An 18,589-nucleotide genomic window follows, 5' to 3' on the forward strand; every position below is an offset into this window, starting at 1 on the left:
GACTATTATCTCGCGAAGCTCCTCCGGGCAAAAAAAAAGTCCAGAAGTGGATGCAGCCTTCCCGGTATCATAGCAAACAAGAGAGCTGCACTCTGATCTTTTCTAGTGGACGCCTCGTCATCCGTTGGCAGCTGCACCTGCAATTTCACGCTCGACTCCGCTGATTGGCACCGCGTCAGATTGCACTGCACCCGCTGCTATCCTTTCGCTGACCGGCCATGGAGTCTGGAGAACGGCGAAGTGTGAAGCGGTCGCGCTTTGACCAGACGGAGCCGGAGCCCAAACGGACGTCGCGATTCGACCGGCGTTCTCGCTCACCGCCCCCCCGGAAGCCAGACTCTGGGCGTGAGCGCAGCCCCCTGTCTCGCGATCGTGAGACTTCTGCCGAACATGAGGCGAGTCGCGTCGACCCGGCAGCGGCAGCCGGTAGGTTACGCCCAATGGCCAGGTGCGCTGTCCTGTGTAGGATGCTTCGCTGCTGACGACAGCCTCTAGCCGCGGTTGCTGCAAAGATCAGCGAGCAGCTCAATGCGCGCAAGACGGGCGGCCGCGATTCGGAAGCCTCGCCAGCGCGATCGACGCCCCTGACGAACATGAAGGCCACGGCCACGGCGTCGGCTGCGAACATCAACGGCGAGATCTACGTCTCGGACGGAGACTTTATCAAGGACATTGAAATCAACGATCTTCGAAACCGATACGTCGTGACGAACGCGGCGAATCAGAAAAAGGTAGATATTCTTGTGTCCTGGCCTTGCCACCACTGACGAATGGAGGTGGAAGTTTTTTTCTGTTCTATACGTGTTGTCGGTTGAGGATGGTCTTGCTCACTCGAAGCTTGACAGCCCAGACACATGCTCCTCTTTGGCATCTGCTGACCTCCGCTCGTTGTGAAATCTAGATCAAGGACGAGACTGGTGCTGGTATGCGCTTCATCTTTTTGTTCTGTTATTGTATTGTGTGAGAGTCCGGGATTGACAAGCGGTGCTTTTTCTCAAGATGTCACAACGCGCGGAAGCTACCTGCCCGACAAGAGCATGGCCTCGCCTTCGGTAAAGACTCCTCGGACACCGGCTGGAAGGCTAGAGACTGACGTGCACTACTTGCAGAACCCGCCGCTATACCTCCACATCACGAGCACGACCAAGGAGGGCCTCGAGAAGGCGATTGCCAAGGTCAACGAGATGATCGAAAAGGAGCTGCCGCCACTTGTGGACGAGAGGCGTTTCCGGCGGCGAGAGAGGGAGCAGGATCCTGTCGAGCGAGACGAGTACGGCCGGCGAAAGTGGCCGGACCATAAGATCCCCGTCAGCCTCGAGCCGGTTCCCGGCTTTAACCTGCGCGCCCAGGTTGTCGGCCACGGCGGTGCGTACGTCAAGCACATCCAGCAGGAGACCGGCTGCCGTGTGCAGATCAAGGGGCAAAACTCCGGCTTCATCGAGTCCTCTACCGGCCGGGAGAGCGACGAACCCATGTTCTTGCATGTGACGTAAGTCTTGGGCACATCTATGCACGACCGCCCCGCCTGTGCTTTGCTAACGAGGCCCTGGCCAGTGGTCCTGACGCCAGCATGGTGGACAAGGCGAAAGAACTGTGCGAGGATCTGCTGGAAAACGTCAAGGAGCAGTACGAGCAGTTCAAGAGCCGGCCCCAGCGCCCCTATGGACAGGGCAGCTATGGTGGCGACCGTCACGGCAACGGCAACGGCAACGGCTATAACGGCCACCAAGGCTACGGTGGTGGCGGCGGCCGTGGCCACAATGGCGGATACAACAGCGGATACAACAGCGGACATGGGGGGTATGGAGGACACGGCGCGCCAGGTCAGGGGGGGTACAACTCGCCCGGACCTGGAGCCATTGGTGCTGCACCGCCCTCTGGCCCGTCTGGAAACAGTCCTGTGGCAGCGGGCGCAGTGGTCTCTCCCGGGGGCGATGCAGCGGCTGCTGCTGCGGCAGCCGCGGCAGGAGGTACCGGAGCTGCAGACTATGCCGCTCAGTATGCGCAGTACTACGGGACCAGCGATCCATATGCGCCGTATGGTGGCTATGCTGCGTAAGTTGATGAAGTTTGCGTGTTGTTGAAAACGTGACTTGCTGACTCAGCCAGTTATGTTCAATACTACCAGCAGTACTATGCTGCTGCACAGCAGGCCCAGCAGGCCCAGCAGCAGAGCACACCGCCACCTCCTGGTGTCGGCTCGACGTCTCCGCCGCCTCCTCCACCTGCGAGCGAGGCTCCACCGCCGCCGCCGCCACCGGGAGGGCCACCGGGAGTGTCCAGCTACAGCGCTGTAAGTGACGGCCTTTTCAGTTTGTCCCAGGAAGATGCACGAGCTAATTGGTTATGTATTAGGTACCCCCTCCGCCTGGTCTGTGATGGAGATGCGTGGCGTATTTGCAAAGGCCTGACAGGGGCGAAGAACACAGTGGTAACTGCCGGTAGAGTTGGCTATGCAGAAAAACATTTTTGTAGGAGGACGATGTGATCCCGTGACCGTCTGCTGGCGTGCACCCCAGGCTAGCCTACTACATGCGCCACAACAAATGTGGCGCACGGACCCTTGCCTCTTGTATTAATCACCAGATTTGGAGGGTCGTCGATCCCAGACAGCACTTGCACAACGACTGTCGATCCACTCTCACTTGCCCGTACACGATCCTCCATCTCTGCAACACGCACAAGCACGTATGGCTTCCTTTGGACAAGCCACCCGGCCTGCGCGACAGACAGGGGGCGCGACCACGGTAATGACTCCGCGGGCGGCCGAAAGCGGTAGCACGGAACAGCAGCAGCAGCAGCAGACGCAAGAGTCGTTGCCGACGGTGCTGCGTCTGCACGGTGCCCCCGAGCGCAACGACCGGTCCGTGCAGTGGGCCGAGGACGTAGTGGACAACGAGGGTCTGAACCGGAAGAGTTCGAAAGGTGTGCAGTTCTCCCGTCTCGTCGTTTTCCGTATTTTGCTGCTCTGACACGCGCCAGTCTGCTGCATCTACCACCGACCACGCGCGGCCGACGAGTCGAGCGATTCGGACTCTTCGTCGTCGGACTCGGACTCGGACTCGGACTCGGACTCGGATGCGTCTGGCCCCGACGCCGGCGACGCAGATCACGCATATCGCAGCCGACCACGGCCGCTGCCGCATCGACACGCGCCAGACTGCCCGGAGAATGGTCAGGGCAGCGGCCAGAACGACCACGGCCACGACCATGACCATGATCACGATCATGACGACAAGGACAGCGACAAGGATGACGGCAATGGGCCCCGCGGCAGCGGCAAGAGCCGGCGGAGGCCCAGCCCCAATGCGTACGAGAAGATGCCGCGATACGACCGGCCGGCCAAGCCGAGCGGCTCTGGTGGCGCTTGAGGCAACACGTGCCCTGGTACCAGCTACAAGAGATACCCTGTACAAGTACTCATGCATGCTCCTATTCTTCTGCTCTACATGGTTCGTCGTCAAGCCAACGCCGACCAGACCAGATGGGCTGACGGCAAAATACAAAAAGCAAGGCAAACAAGAAGTAAATACACAAATGGCAACAACGGCCGCTTGTCCGCACCGGTATCTTGTTTTGCAAAATGTCCTCCGTAGCGTCATCATCTATAGTAGTGGTCGTGGTGGTGATGGTAGTCGTAGTGATGGTAGTGATGGTGGTAGTGGTCATGGTGGTCAGTGTCTATTGTGGCGTACTTGCTCTGAAATAGTTGGCGTCGTACAAAACCTCGCTTAGTAATACACGAAATTTTTCGTCTCGCGTCGCCCCGTCGCCCCGTCCGATTCAAATGCTCAACTTGTCCGGCCCCATGGCCAACATGTTAGCGACCTGCTTGCGCACGAGATTGCGCGAGCCGCGATGGTCAGGCCGCGGAACGCCCTGGATCGTGCGTGGCTCCTTCATCAGCGACGGGTCCAGCTTGGACGGCACGCGCGTGGTGACGGCGCGGTACTCGCCCGGGAACTTGGAGCTGGGCACGGGCACGGAAGCCGTGCGCCAGATGTGATCGGACGTGTCGGCTAGGTGTGGCGGGATGCGGGCGCTGCTGCTGCCAAAACTGCTGCCACTGCCACTGCCGCCGGACGAGACGCCGTGTGAGGCCTTGATGGTCGACAGTCGCGACAGGCCGCCGCCCAAGCCGGGTCGTCCGCGAGACTTCTTGGCCAGGATGATCTCGTCAAAGAGGCGGATGTCGGGGTGCGTGGACGAGTGGGTCTCACGCTCATGAATGAACTGGTTGAAGGCTGGGCAAGTTAGCATTCGTAGATGTGGCTAATAGAAATCACGTGACTCACCCTGTGTGTTCCGCAGCATCATCGCATACTCCTGCTGGTCGTACGGCAGGCTCTTGGTGAAGCCGTTGGCGTCAAAGGAAAAGAGCTGGCCATTGGTCCGCTGCTCCTTGGACGGCCGGCCCAGGTACTTGCGGTACGTGTACAGCAGGCTGGCCATGCAGCGCACAAAGGCGGCGCGCACACGGTCGGCGTGGAAAGCGGTCGGACAGATCAGTGACACGTGACCCAGACAGCGCGCGTGGGACAGACAGTTGCAGCCGTTGCAACAGTAGAGCCCATCGCCGTCGGATCGCTCGTCGCAGATGGCACAATTGCCGGCAGCCTCAGCGGGCGTCCAGTGGAAGCAGTGGCCCTCCACCCACATGGTCGTGTCCGTGTTGCTGACCGGCTGCACCATCATGTTGGGCATGACCGTCGAGGCGGCCAAGGTCGACTGTGCGTACGTGGACGGAGCATAGCCGCCGTTGCCGCCGTAGGACGACCGCGAGTCGATGGAGACGGCCGAGATGGAGAGGCTGGGGCCATGGCCGTTTTGGGGTTGGCCCTGGTTTTGGTATTGACCTTGACCTTGACCCTGGCACTGGCCTTGTCCCTGTCCCTGGCTCTGGCTCTGGCTGTAGGCGTGGCCGTTGAGGTGCTGCAGGCTGGGCCGGTGCATCGGTGGATGGCGGTCGACGCCAAAGGACGAGCTGCGTCGCGACCGGTCGTCAAAGTGGCCGGACCGCTTCTCACGCAGCGTGGCGCCAACGGCAAAGCCCGAGTCGCTGCGCGAGACAGGCGTCAGCGGAGCGACAGGCATGGGCGGAAAGCTGGTCGACACGGGCGAGAGCGACTGGGGCGGGCTGTTGGTGCGGCCAGAGAGCGCAGTCGGCGGCCGCTCAGCCCGGGCGTGCTCGTTGCGCAGCTGGACAAAGGCGTTGAAGATGGGCACGCGTCGGGCGGCCGGTGGATCGGGATCGCCAAAGGTGGCCGAGCTCTGGCTGACCCATTTGCCCAGAGTCGCGGCCGGCGCCACCTGGTTGAAGAGCGACTCGTTCTCGGCCGAGAAGGCGTCGTAGGGAAAGGCCTCGATGGCGTAGGGCGGCGGCCCAGCCGGCACGCCGAAACGCAGCCGATGGGGTGCGGCCACCTGCAGCAGCGAGAGCAGCTTGCGGCGATGCTGACGCGGCAGCTGCGGCACGGCAGCCCCAGGCGCCTCGACGGTGTCGCGATCCAGGTCCACCAGCACAAAGTCGTCGTCGGGCAGCTCGATCCGCTCAAAGCGCCGCTCCACACCCACAATGTAGGGACACGGAGCCTCCAGCACCGACAACAGCCGTGCCGGCAGGATCGGGATGAAGATGCTCTCCCACTGCAGCGGATACAGCAGGTTCGCCAGCGCGTGGCAGGCCAGGTGCAGCATGGCGGCGTGTGACGACAGAAAGACGATGCGTGACTCGGCCAGCGCGTGTTCCAGCAGCAACACCACGTTGTCTAGCGAGAGGCAGCGGAAGAGCGCGTAGATGTCGATGTTGCGCGAGCCCGGCAGCTCGTTTGTCGCCTCCTTGCGCGCGTACAGTCGCAGCTCACGCACGCTCAGCTCCACCTGTGTCTTGGAGCTCAGCGGTCCAAACGCCTCGGTGCAGAGGTTGACCACATAACGCTCCAGCGGCTGCCATCGTCCAATCTTGGGCGAGCTCGGCGGCACGCGCAGCACTGCTCCGTCGGCCATCGGCACCACCACCGCCCGCAGCCACTCCTTCCAGAAGGTCATGCGGGTCGCGTCGCGTCCGAGGATGCCGTAGGCCCTTGGTGCCCACAGGCCTGTCTCGCTCGATGTCAGCCCGTCGATGCGCGACGCTGCGCCGTGTCTCAGCGGTCGCAGCATCTCGGCCATCAGCGCAATCTTTTCTTCCACCGTGCTGATCTGCTCGTCCAGCGCCTCGCGCTCCTCCGACCCTGATGCCACGCCCGGTAGCCGCGCCAGTAGCTGCGACAGGTGTGCTCGCTCGCCTGCCAGCCGCATTCCCAGGCTTGCTGCCAGCTCGCGCTCTTCATCCGACATGTGGCCCTGGCGCCACTGCTCGCACCGCTTTTCCACCTCCTCTGCGATGCCCGCCTGCAGTGCCGTCCAGATCGTCACCGAGATCCCGTACACCCGCGACCCGTTGTCCGATGTCATCGTGAAACCGTGCCAGGTCGACCGTGGCCGCTCGTCCGACGACACGATCTGGATGTCGTTGGGGAATGCAAACATCGGTACGTAGTCGGGGAACCGTCCGCGCCGCGCCACCTCTTCCGTCGCCGTCCGTGGCGGATACCGATCCAGCAGCACCGGCTCGAACCTCCGCTTCAGCGGGTGCATGTCCGGGTCTGTGTTCAGCGGTTCCGGTGGCGGGATCACCGAGTTGTAGCTGCTCACCCGCCGGCTCGTCCGTGTCGATGCTGCCCGGCCCACCGGCGTGTGTGACTTGCGCACGTTGCTGTTCATGTCCCGGAAGCTCAGCTTGCGCCGGATGCTGCCCTTGATGCTGCGCAGCGGGCTCAGTCGCGTGGCTGCTGCCTCGGCCGATGGGCCCTCGTCCAACCGCAGCTTCTCTGTCCGCGTACTGGCCACCGTAGGGCCCCCATGGCTGCCCAGACTGCCCATACTGCCCATACTACCCATGCTGCCCATGCTGCCCATGCTGCCCATGCTGCCCAGACTGGTCTGACTGCTAATCGGCATCGGCGGTGTTACCATCGGCGGCCGTCCGTGCACCTTGGCCCCGGCACTGAAGCTCAGGTCCTCGAGAAAGTTCTCGCGCTCGGCCGCAAACTTGATCAGCAGCTGGTCAAAGTCAAAGTCGAGCTGCAGCCCGCCGGCTGTCTTTGCGTTGATCGAGCTGGCCGCCACGTCTGCCAGCGGTCCCGGCTTGCCGTCGTCGCCGCCGAGCCCCGATGGCAGGATCACCTGGCCGGCCTTGATCGTCATGCTGCTCCGGTTGCTCTGCGTGTTGCCCTCCATGTCCTCGAGCGTGAGCGAGAGCCGCCCGTCGAGAGATAGCTTCGAGAGCCGGCTGGTCGAGCTCTGCCGGGCGTGTCGTATCACCGTGGTCGACCGCTGGGGCCGTGACATGTCGGCCACCGCATCGGGCTCGCCATCTTCGTCAATCGTGTCGTCGAGCTGCTGCGAGGGTGGGGGTGGGGGGTCGTTGTACGTGATCGAGTCCACGCCGGCGATCCAGAAGTAGTCGGCCAGAGGTGTGGAGGCCGTGTCCATGATTGGGATCTTGCGAGAGAGAGAGAGAGGGGAGAAGGACAAGGACAGAAAGACGGTACAAACGAGAGACGAATGTTGCCGAAGAGCCGGGAGAGAAGGGAAAAGGCAGGGAAAGGAGAGACGATAAGACGGACAGGAGCTGCAGGATGAAACGGAATTGAGCAGGCTATCGCGGCTTAAAGAAGGCGTCAGACAGCGGCCCAGATGCAGGGACCACGCCGAAAGGCAGAGACCAGGAAGAATAGGACGATGAGGACTAGACTGAGCAAGAGCACGATGCTCCCCGGGATGAAGAGGGAATAGGGGGAAAAATTATCATTCAGACGAGGGGGGGGGGGGACGGCCAGAAACAATGAACCTCGCGGGTCCAGATGCCCGTGCAGAAAAAGGAGGAGAACCGATCCAGGGAAAAAAGGACTACCATCCATGCTGGCTGCTTGGTGCTTGCCAATGGTGCTGCGTAATTGCGGGCAGCTTAGTACGTTTAGGGTGCATGTACGCAGCCGTTTGGGGGACTAGCCTGGGGCGTCGCGTCTGGGCGCGCCTTGGACGTGCTGGGCCCACACTGCCGTTCAGGAGTATGTAGTCGTATGTATTGCACCACGTCTATATATAACACGGCATCGTCGTATACTCTATACACGATCGGGTAAGACAGCAGCACGAAGAGATTCTTCCTCCGTGCTCCGGCCCAGACGGACGGGACAGGGGTGCACGCTGGCTCGTACTGGCAAGATGGCATTTCATGCATTCAGGAACAAGACAGGACCTACGTATGTATTATGTGGCGCGTACAGGTATGGGTACAGGTATAGGTACAGGTATAGGTACAGGTATAGGTACAGGTATAGGTACAGGTATAGGTACAGGTATAGGTACAGGTATAGGTACAGGTATAGGCGCTCGTACAGGTACTCACAGGCACTCATGCAGGCGCTCAGGACGCACAGCCTCTCGTACAGGTACTCACAGGCACCCATACAGCTGCAGCTTGTAAGATACTCGTTCCTTGCATCTGCTGTTTGCCGTCTGCCTGTTTCCTGTTTTCCATCCATAGTGCCGCCCCCACAGGTTTATCTGCCCCTTTCTTCGCTCGCCCGATAGTCCTATCTTCGCCTCGTGCTCCAACAGGCGTCGGACCTTTCTTGCACCGTTTGATGGATCTTGCTAGCCCTTCTGCTCTCCGCCCACAAGCGGCGATCCATCCTTGTCCACACCCGCACAGAGTACGTGTCACCTCTCACCCTCAACTCCCTTCACTCCCTCCACTTCTCCTGTACTCTGTTCTCCGTACGAAGAACGCCCAGGCCTCACGCAAGCACCCGACGGCCGCTCTCCACCGCAATACGATACAGGGTAGCCGGGCTCGGCGGTCAGAACGAATGGGCGCCATCAGACGACAGGCTGGACGAGAATCAAGAATTCGTCGTACAAATACTTACTATGTACTTAGTAAGCTGCCAGGCACCACCAGCACGACGCACAGCGGCCGCACAGCGGCAGCCCCAGTCGTACGACAGCTACGCCAGAAGGCCGCACACCGCCTGCGCAGAAGAGTGCGGAGTACTCCGTACATTGTAAGATATTATTGTAAGATACTCCGTAGTATGGTTACTGGCCTTGTCCAGGCGTTACATCGCCCCTAGGATTTGTGATTCCAGGAGCCCCTGGCATAAGGTGGCGATGCAACCGTGAGGAGAACCAAGTCTTCTTCCTTGGCAGAGCTGCTGCACTTTCTTTCCATTAAGATTGCACCCGAACCTTCCGTCAGTGGCCTTGTCGACCAGACCTCGCTTCCAGGGCGGTGTGCTGCCGTCGTAGTGGCTGGCGAGGCGTAACAGCTCGTCACCAGCGCGTCACCAGCTCGTCACCACATCGTCACCACATCGTCACCGCGCCGATCGCGTGCCCAGCGTGCCCGTCGTCAGGAATCCGCGGTTGCCCATCTCGCTGCGCCATCCGATGCCCAGCACGCCGAAGAGCAGGCGTCCGTTGGGCTGCTCCGGCACGAGTCCGGGTCCGGTCTCCTCCAGCAGAAAGCAGACCTGTTCCACCTCGCCGGGGTGCAGCACCGGCTTCTGTCCGTCCTCCCAGTCGTATTTGTCGTACGTCAGCGACCGCTCCAGCTCCAGCTCCACCCGCTCCAGCTGGATCACGTCCTCGCCGCAGTTTTCCAGCTGTGCCTCGAGCGCCCAGCGCCGCCGCATGTCGCCCGCTCGGCCGGCTGCGTACGGTCCCGCCTTGGTCCGCACGATGAGCGACGCCTTGCAGATGAACTGGTACAGCTTGCGGAACGTGCGCGTGCGTCCGCTCGTCTCCGTCGCTTCGTAGTAGCTGACCGTCACCGCCAGCACGTGGTTGCCCTCTTCCTTGAGGTCGAACCGGACCACCTTCTGCAGCGTCTGTCCGGACGCGAGGTCCGTCCCTGCATGCAAGCCCAAGCCGGCCCCGTCGCCGTCGTCAGTCTCGGGGCCCAGCACCAGCTTCACCGGCTCCGCTGCCGAGGGCGTCTTCATCTCTGCCTCGATCTGCACGTCGCGGATCGAGGCTACGGCCGATGCCGCCTTCTCCTTCGACCACCCCCCGTCCTCCACGTCCGCCGCGTCGTGGTTCGCACATAGCGTGCACGCAAACGTCTCGCCCACATACGCCGACCCAAACGACGGCGGCAGGTTGAGCACCGGGCTCAGCAGAAACGGGTCCGTGTTGGTGGCCGCGCTGTCTGGCCCGCCACCGCCATAGGCAATCGAGGCCGGCACCGTCGGCGGCGGAAGTGCGGTCGAAAGCGGTGCCGCAACCGGATACTGTGTTGCTAGCGATGGATGGGACAGCCTGCGTCGGAGTAGGGAGTCAGCACGGAGTCGGGTGTCAGCAACACTGGTCAGCCGTGGCTGCCTGCATACCGCAATACTTTCAGCGAGATCGGATGCGGCTCCTTGGCCTCGTGCGCCGTATACCGGTTGTGGCTCATTGCTGCGTCGAGGTGGGCGGGCCTGCAGCCGACATCATCGTTTGCACCGAGTTTGGCTTCGTCGTGGCAGACCGTTGAATATGCAGTTTTGGTGATGTACGGAATAACCCGTATTCTGATTCAGCCTCTACAGGGATATTGTCACGTGATGCTTAAACCCCACATATTTCAGCCGTCATATTGATAGTTGAGAGCTGGCGCCGCATCGACTTTCCACTTCTTGGCGCCCTTCCAGTTTCCCCTACTTCTTGTTTCTTCACCTTTCTCCCTTGATGATGCGACGGGACCGTCCGGCCTTGCCGTTGCGCCACGTCGACGGCGGCTTACACATCATCCACGCATTCAACGGCCGCCGTGAGCCGACAAACTTGCCACCAGGACTGAAGACGTCGATGACGGGCCAGTTGTAGTCTGCCTCGGCAACGGGGCCAGTCTGGGTATCCGATAAGTCCAGCGTCTGCAGGATGCCAAACTTGTCTTCCCGGTCAGCCTGCTCCATGCTCTCCGTCCTCCTCTCCGTCCTCCTAAATAGTTCTTTCGTGCGCACCTGCGCCACCACCTCGACCCAGCCGCAGCCCTCGATCAGCAGGTCCAGTGCCACCACGCGGTACGGTAGCCGGTCGACCGCAATGTTGGCCGCGTCCCTGCGCGTGATGGGCCCAGCCCGCAGACGGGTCACGTCGTGGCACAGCGCAAACGAGCCGGCCAGCCGCACGTCTGCACCCACGCCCACAGCCGCCAGATTCGGCACCTGCAGCTCGCTCGTCTGCTGCTGAATTGCCACGGCCTTGTCCGTCAGCGTGCGGTGAGCCGGCAGTGGCGAGAAGTTGTAGGTCAGAAAGACAACGTCGGGCGTGCGCGGCGTGATGCGCACCAAGCCACCCAGCAGCAGCGACTGCCACGGGCCCTTGAGCACCTCCTGCTCCGGCTGCACGCGCAGCTTCATCACCAGGTCGTCACGATGCTGCGGCGCCACCACCTCGGCCAATCCCCGCCGTGCCAGCCCCGGCAGATCGATCAGCTCGCCGCGTCCCCCGCCAAATGGAATCCGGATCGGCGATGCCGTCGTGCCGGCCACTGCTGACACCACCGGCATCTGCGGATAGTTCGTCTCGGTTGGTCGTGGCGGCAGCAACAGTCCCGGCTCGCCGAGATCCTCGTCCTCTTCGTCCACACCCTCCAGGCTGTATGACCCCGATGAGGTCCGCTCCAGCGACAGCAGTCGCTTCGGAGCTGCCTTCTCTACTCCCATCCGTCCCTTTGGAAACACCTGGTGCACAAGGTTGCTCTTGCCCACGTTTGCCTTGCCTACCAGCCAGCTCGCGCCGCCACGCTGCCAGACCTCCTCGCGCAGCTCCGTCGTCCACCAGCTGCGTCGCGCGCTGACACACCGCACGTTGCCCAGCCGCACGTGGCGTCCCATCCGGCCCAGCGCGTCGCGTAGCGTCTCACGCACCCACGTCATCATCCGGTCCACCTGCTGCTTGTGTGGTGCAAACAGGTCTGCTCGCGTGATCACAAAGCTCAGCTCCGTCTTGCGGTTGCCAAAGAACTTGCCTCGTCGTGCCCGCCGGTTGCGTGACCGCAACGGCATCGTGTCCAGCAGCATGTCAATCCGTGGCAGCAGCGACATCGGGAAGTCGGCTGCATCCAGCACGTGGTACACATGGTTGTACTTGTACGGCGACTCGGCAATCGTCTCGCGCACCGCATCCATGTCCGGCTGGTAGATCGCCGTCCCGGCACTGTGGTGCACCAGATCGTGGCAGCGCCTGCACAGGATTGATGGCCATCCCTTTGTCCGCCCGTCGGTCTCGTCGCTGTGCTCTCGCAGCGAGAGCTCCTGGCCCGAGTTGCTTTCCCACAGAAGCCCTCCCAGATCGACGCCCTGTGCCTCCAGCGCGCTTCTGTCGATCCGCCGGAGCGCCTCTTCCACCACCCGGTCCTCCTCCCGTACCCGGGGCTTCTCCCGCACCGCCAGCCCCATGTACTCCATCGTCGATCGCCGTCCGAGATCAAAGAAGCCCGCCTGGTCCGCCTGTGTCGTCTGTGAATACGCCCCGCATCCGGGGCACTGCAGTGGTAGCTTGCGCAATCCGGCAGCTGGCACATCATCCGCAGAAGCATCATGTACCGCTGTCGCAGCTGAGTACACGAACCGTCTCTGTGATCGCACCTGCTGCCACGTCGACTGGGACTGTTGTCGGCTCGGCCCTCTAAGTCTTGGCCGTTGAGCCTGTGCCGTCCAGACGGCCGGGCAGAGAAAGGCAGGAGGCAAAACCGGGACAGGACCGCTGGTCACTGAGTCCACGGCAAATACTGCCCTCAGCCAACCCCTCGCGCTTGGTGCCATTGTTGCCTATGAAATCGGTGGTGGGAGATGCTGAGCTCAGAAAAAAGTTATAAAAGGCTAAATCTGATCTTATCGGCGCGCCACGTGATCCAACCCACCTTACAGGGCTTTGCGCTAGAGTCCGCCTGCTGTTGGCGCTGCGCTTTTCGGATACAGCAATAGGCAGAAAAAAGTTGTCATCGAACGACTTCAACGACCTCAACGACCTCACGGCCACCACGCCTCACACGATTAACGTCTGCGACCAACCAATTCGTCTCAGGGAGTTCGGTAGAGCTCGCAAAGAAGCCCAACATGGTTGGCGTCGCACGGCGCATGAACAAGCTGAAGGCTGTGAGTTGCTTCGCATCCCCATCAGCAAGCTTTCGATCGATGCTAACTCCCCTCTCTCTCTCTCTCGCTATAGCAGGTAGATATCCTTCTGCTGCGGTCTCTGACGCCTGCTTTTTCTGGGAAAACGTGAAACTGACTCGCCCCAAAGCTTCTCAACATACGACACGGTCCCGGGGCTGCGCTTCTGCCTTCTGAGGTCTCAAGGATACACCTGGAATTCGCCCAGCGGTGGAACGACGGACAGTATGGCCCCAGGTAAGAGAGATGGCCCAGAGCCTGGACCGACCGCTTCGAGCGGTACCGTCACCCGAAGCTGACAAGCATGCAGAAAATTCTGGCAGACCTGTTTGCCGCGCCTGAAATACTGGAACCCGGCCGTTCCTATGATCGTCAACCGCACATCCGAGGCCACCGGTCCGGCCACTCTGACCATCTACTTTCGCCAGAAACAGGAAGGCGTCATAGCAGCCGCAGAAGCCACTGAAGCAGAACCACAGCCTAGCTCGTCTTTTGTCGGCGAGTCCAAGGCTCCGCAGCCCACCCCCACCGAGCGCACCGTCCAGATCGACATGAAGGGCCTGCGCTCAGACGCCATCCTCCAGGATTTCCTCAGCAAGTCTGGTGCCATCCCAGTCTCCCCATCGTCCCAGGAGCAGGCCGACATGCGCGAAGTCGAGGAGCGTGCCGAGCGCGCCAGCGTCGACCGTGAGGTTATGCTCAAGTACCTGACAGCTCGGCGACGTGAGGCAGCTCTGCTGGCCCAGGCAAAGAGCGAGGTAGATTCTTTGAAGCAGAGTGTATGAGTCTATAAGCTTTGGTTGCTTGTACGATAAAAACAACCCATCTTCCCGCAGTGTTGATTATGTATGCTTTATAATCTATGCAATTGTTTTGTATTCACGCTTGACTCTCACGGCCTCTTCACTTTAGGCCAAACCCTTCACTCTCGTTTACGGCTTCCCACAGCCTCTTTTGCAGCGCCTCTTTGGATCGGTAGCGATACAGAGTCAGTGTGTTAAAACACGTTCTTGCCGTTGGGTATCGTCCAGTGTCGTTGCCAAGGCAGAGGATGCGGATCGACAAAGACGCCGGTCCTGTCGCAGGTATACGGTCACTCCCCGTGATGAATGTCAGTAGCTTCCGCTGGTCTTGCGGTGATGCTTCCTCAAAAGCCTGCCAGAACCACCGAATGGTCGGCTCACTCTCCGGCGAGCTATGCGCGCCCCAGTTGTCGTAACTCGCAGCCATGCGCAAAGAAGTAATATCCAGCCGCTCGTCAGACCCTCGTACCAGAAGCTCGATCTCTTCCGGGCGGAAGAGAAGCAGCGCGTTGGAATCACAGACCGTAAAGAATCCCCGCTTGAACGGTTCAAACTGTTGAGACACGCCGGTATCGAGCAGGTACCGGACATACAAGTGGACATACTCCCGCCGATTGGACCCTGTAACTGGGCGCTTTTCACCATCGACACACAGGGGCACCTGCTCCATCACTCCGTACTTCTCGGCGGGTATGGTAAAGTCGAGTGAAAAGGCCGACTCGACATCACCCTCGTAGTCGAGAAGCTGCTGAAGACCCTTGGCGAGCCCTGGTCGGTACTCTGCAAGATCTGCCAGCGTGTAAGAGATAGGCGGTCGGGTCATCCCGGTTATCATTCCCGCAGGCGCCTCTGGTCCGGCAAGCAGAAGCTTGCGGAATGCAAATGGTGGCAAGGCAATGTCCAGGATAGTCGAGTTGTAGATCGCCAAGCCCAGAACGACCCCAACCAAGAAAAACTGGTCCGATGTCTCGAATGAGTTGGGGTTGAAATAGCAGTACCGGGAATCGTCATTGTACGAAAACATGCCTATAGTAGCTGCCGTCAGTCCGATTTCTTCCAGCTGTGGCACAGACAAGAAAGGCAGAGGAACGTACCGTGGTCTGGATTGAAAACTTCCCGTACGAGCAAGAGGAACCATTCTTTGCGAAGCCCGCCGGCATCAATGCCCTCTTCTCCTCTAAAGACAATACGCAGCCCTTTTTTGAGGTCCTCGCCGCCACTGCCAACTGCTTCGCTCACGGCCGTGAGGCTGTCGTCGACGAGACAGTCCCTCCTGACTCTTAAGCTAAAATGCTGGTCAAAGTCTCGGTGTGTCATGATGCTGTCAAAGAAGGCATCTCGCGCCTTGGTCCTCATCTGGCGATGTGCTTCGTGTTCGAGAATCTGGATCTTGGCCCAGATGCTCAGCAAGAAAGGATAGCGGCAAAACGTAAACTTTGGCGTCTTGAGCTCCCAAGACTCGAAATCCGCTACCAGATCGCAGTTGTCCAGCAGGGTCATGTAGAAGTCAGACGTCGGCAAAAGCTGGCCGTTCAGGTTCGCGCGTGGGCCCATCCCTGGTTTTTCTTTGTCATCGAGCAGACCGTCCGACGCGTGTCGATGCGCATAGGCTGCGCTGTTCGCATTGAACAGAAGGCCCAGAACGCGAACGGCGGCCTTGATCTGCCAATCGTCGCCATGGGACAGCTTTTTCTCGGCCTTGGTCTTCGGTTTCTTAGCCGGCCCCGATGTCTGGCTGAGTGCTGCCTGCAGCGACGCAGCCGATGCCCCTTCTGACACTCTGGGCACCAGCTCCTCTGCAAATTCGTCCTTGGACTCCTCCTTCTTTTCGTTGTGGCGCACCAAGCGGTACGCCAAGAAACCGCCCACTAGATCTTTCATCTGCATGAAGCGGGCCACTGAGAAGTGGGAAAAGCAAGAAGTCACATGGCGCTGCCGCTCATCGGATGCGTTCGAGATCAGTCCCAAGATGCGCTTGATAATGACTGAGTGTTGTCCAGATGCCGGTCCATTCCCGCGACTTGCTTCGTGCTTTTGTTGGTGCCGTGACTGCTGGGTATGTGCAGTACGCTGGAAGACCCCGGCGAATGGTCGGCACGAGGCGTGTAAGAGCGGGTTTGCCAGTGCCATAATCAGGAATCGGAAGTCGCCCGACTCGCCTATGCGACGTCCCGGCCGTTTGAGCACAGTTTCTATAGCCTTCAGTAGCACCCGCTGTACGTGGTTCTGCCCCTTTAGAATTTCGGCCTCGATCTGCTCAAGTAATATCTTTGGTTGTGACACGCAAGTATTAGACTCAACAAGGTGGTTGTACACTTCGGTCCATGTTGCCCCAACGTTGACAACCGTATTGAACCACTCATCCACAGCAGGCCAGTCGATTCGTATGGGCCTGGTTGCACAGCTGGAGCTGCTCACAACTCCACTCTCGCTCCTCTGGCGGCGATGATCGGGGTGTGTTGGCCTCCTAGGAATTTGGTGCCCCGTCCACCAAGAACCATTTTCAGCAACGTCCCCAAGAAGAAGAAGCTTGTGGTCCAGTTCGGGAAGGCCCGATTCTCCTACAGACACGGAGAGGTCCTCGTGGGCATAGGAGGTGTGGTGGCTCGCCTCAGAGACCTCACGACGGTGTCCTTGGTTGACAACGGGCTGACTGGGCACAAACGAGCTGTCCAGACAGTTGATGGATAAGAAATGCGTGATAATGTCGTCTTCCAACTGCTTAAATATTCGCTTCGCTTCTGTTTCTTCCCGGGTCTTATCGACACCTTGTGGAAGCGTCTGGGGGAAGGAGTGGACACTCGGCAAACGAGAAGGCCGTTCTCCTAACACAGGGCCGGGAGGCGTAGGGAGAAGCTTTTGGGTGGTTTTAGAATTTCGTGGGGGCCGGTTGCTAGGAAGAGCTCGGCGAGTTGGGCTATTCGCAGTCCGGGCTCCGGAGTCAGAGGGAGGAAATAGAGGCCTGCCTGACTCGGCTCTGTCTGTACCGGCAGCAACTGTAGGTCCGGTGGAGGAGATGTCCGGCCGTTGGTTTGCCTTCAAAGGGGAGGAAGCAGAGGAGGGCGTCGGGTGCATCTGTCTTGGCGGAACATCGTGGCCGGCATGGACGTTTGACAGGACGGCAGTGAGATAGGACCGAATGCACTGCTGAGCCAAGGCCCTAGTCCGTTCGACCGAAATCGGAGCACCATCTGAATGGAGTCTATGTCAGCATGGTAAGAGCACTGCCTGGAGCAAAGACGGTGGGCTGCTTCTCACCATCTCTAGCCTGTGAGGCTCGAGTGTGCTTTCCGGAGCCAGTAGCCGGCACCCTCCCACCAGGCACAAGGTCGTTGACAGTCAGGCAGATGCTGCACCTGAAGGCTTCGACACCCTGGGCCCACCGCATGAGAGACCCGCAGGTTATGCAGGGCCCGGTTGTGAAGCTGTTTCCACGGCCTGGACCAGCAGCTGCCAGCGAGTGCAGCGGGGCTTGCTTGCTGCCCCGTGACTTGTGCATCGGGCCGGCTTCATCGCTGGACTCCGAGTCGCTAAAGCCAGAGGGAGACTGGTCTCTGGCCTTTTTTTTTTTCTTGGTCGAGAACAAGGACGGGAACGGATTGCTCATGGAGCGTCCGTGGCTCGGCTTGGAGGGATGGCGGGAGTGCTGAGCGTCGGAATCGGAGCTCGATTCGACCTGGAGCTGGGCAATATCTAGGGATCCGAGGCTGACGGGATCTAGGCTATTAGAGACTGTAGGGTTTAGGTTCGTGGGTAGAGGATCGGGGTGGGCTCTGCGTCGAGACGCGTGTGCTGCTGTGCTAGGAGTACGGTGGTGGTGCGAAGTTGTTCTGCCGTCTGCAGGAGAGGATGTCTGGCCCAGCGGCCCGACTGGTGGCCAAGCCATTGCGTTGAGACGACAAAACGGACAGTGGGCTGCATCTGGAAATGGAAGGAGGTCTGAGGAGCCGAGGAAAGAGCAGTGCATACGTCCTAGGTCGCTGCTCCCTTGACTGCATGGAGATGGAAAGAACGGGGCCAAACACCCTGCGCCGTTTTTGCTGTAGTTTCGGCAATCAAAGTGCGGGAAAGCGGATTGGTGGGTCATAGCCGCTAAATATAGTATAGACAGGGGGCAGACAGCTCCAATACACGATGTCTTGTACCGAATTTGAAAGGACGGAGTAGTTCAAAACCGACTAACTCACAGCGAACTTAGATGCTGGTCGGAGAGACTGCCGGGAGAATTGACAGCAGACTTGTTTATAATCAATAGAAGGCCTATGCAGTCTACCACCCCAAGTTTTTTACGCTACAAATTGCCAGCTGCAATGGCAATGTTAGAGGAGTGCCAATCGTACTATTGGTACGTAAAGTACCCCTTACAGAAGCAGTCTTTCGTATCAGATGAAACCTGATGCCTTCAAAAGCACTTATGGAGCTGCTGATCGTGCTCTAATCGCACTATGCGTTGTTTCTTACAACTTCCCTACAAAATTGTACTATCAGATCTCAGTGCGTAAGATCAGTATGTTTAATTTTGTCAAAATACCGGCTAGTTTGATTGAGTTAGGTGTATAGCAGGAGAGTGGCTCA

The 18,589-nt window shown here is 59.8% G+C and overlaps 5 protein-coding genes across 5 annotated transcripts; 2 read left to right on the top strand and 3 right to left on the bottom strand.

Moving 5' to 3' along the window:
* Positions 1–218: 218 nt before the first annotated feature.
* CMQ_6670 (kh domain containing protein) lies at positions 219–3,371 on the top strand (the record flags this gene model as incomplete). The annotated part of the gene is made up of 9 exons (XM_014320356.1): positions 219–426; positions 496–731; positions 902–923; positions 1,000–1,489; positions 1,555–1,626; positions 1,897–2,055; positions 2,110–2,293; positions 2,730–2,925; positions 2,983–3,371. 9 exons carry the CDS (start codon positions 219–221, stop codon positions 3,369–3,371), a joined length of 1,956 nt encoding a protein of 651 aa, XP_014175831.1.
* A 412-nt stretch (positions 3,372–3,783) lies between these two features.
* On the bottom strand, positions 3,784–7,536 carry CMQ_6789 (ddenn domain containing protein; the record flags this gene model as incomplete). The annotated part of the gene is made up of 2 exons (XM_014320475.1): positions 3,784–4,244; positions 4,296–7,536. 2 exons carry the CDS (start codon positions 7,534–7,536, stop codon positions 3,784–3,786), a joined length of 3,702 nt encoding a protein of 1,233 aa, XP_014175950.1.
* A 1,889-nt stretch (positions 7,537–9,425) lies between these two features.
* CMQ_6722 (duf974 domain containing protein) lies at positions 9,426–12,860 on the bottom strand (the record flags this gene model as incomplete). The annotated part of the gene is made up of 3 exons (XM_014320408.1): positions 9,426–10,368; positions 10,440–10,622; positions 10,768–12,860. The coding sequence occupies 3 exons, from the start codon at positions 12,858–12,860 to the stop codon at positions 9,426–9,428; spliced, it is 3,219 nt and encodes a 1,072-aa protein (XP_014175883.1).
* Positions 12,861–13,154: 294 nt separating this feature from the next.
* Positions 13,155–13,996, top strand: CMQ_6613 (50S ribosomal protein mrp49; the record flags this gene model as incomplete). The annotated part of the gene is made up of 3 exons (XM_014320299.1): positions 13,155–13,193; positions 13,342–13,448; positions 13,522–13,996. 3 exons carry the CDS (start codon positions 13,155–13,157, stop codon positions 13,994–13,996), a joined length of 621 nt encoding a protein of 206 aa, XP_014175774.1.
* A 118-nt stretch (positions 13,997–14,114) lies between these two features.
* On the bottom strand, positions 14,115–17,900 carry CMQ_6658 (ubiquitin-protein ligase; the record flags this gene model as incomplete). Its single annotated transcript, XM_014320344.1, has 3 exons — positions 14,115–15,040; positions 15,109–17,205; positions 17,273–17,900. 3 exons carry the CDS (start codon positions 17,898–17,900, stop codon positions 14,115–14,117), a joined length of 3,651 nt encoding a protein of 1,216 aa, XP_014175819.1.
* Between the last annotated feature and the right edge of the window lie 689 nt (positions 17,901–18,589).

The sequence above is a fragment of the Grosmannia clavigera genome (genome assembly GCF_000143105.1).
Source record: "Grosmannia clavigera kw1407 unplaced genomic scaffold GCSC_108, whole genome shotgun sequence".
Lineage (NCBI taxonomy): Eukaryota > Fungi > Ascomycota > Sordariomycetes > Ophiostomatales > Ophiostomataceae > Leptographium > Leptographium clavigerum.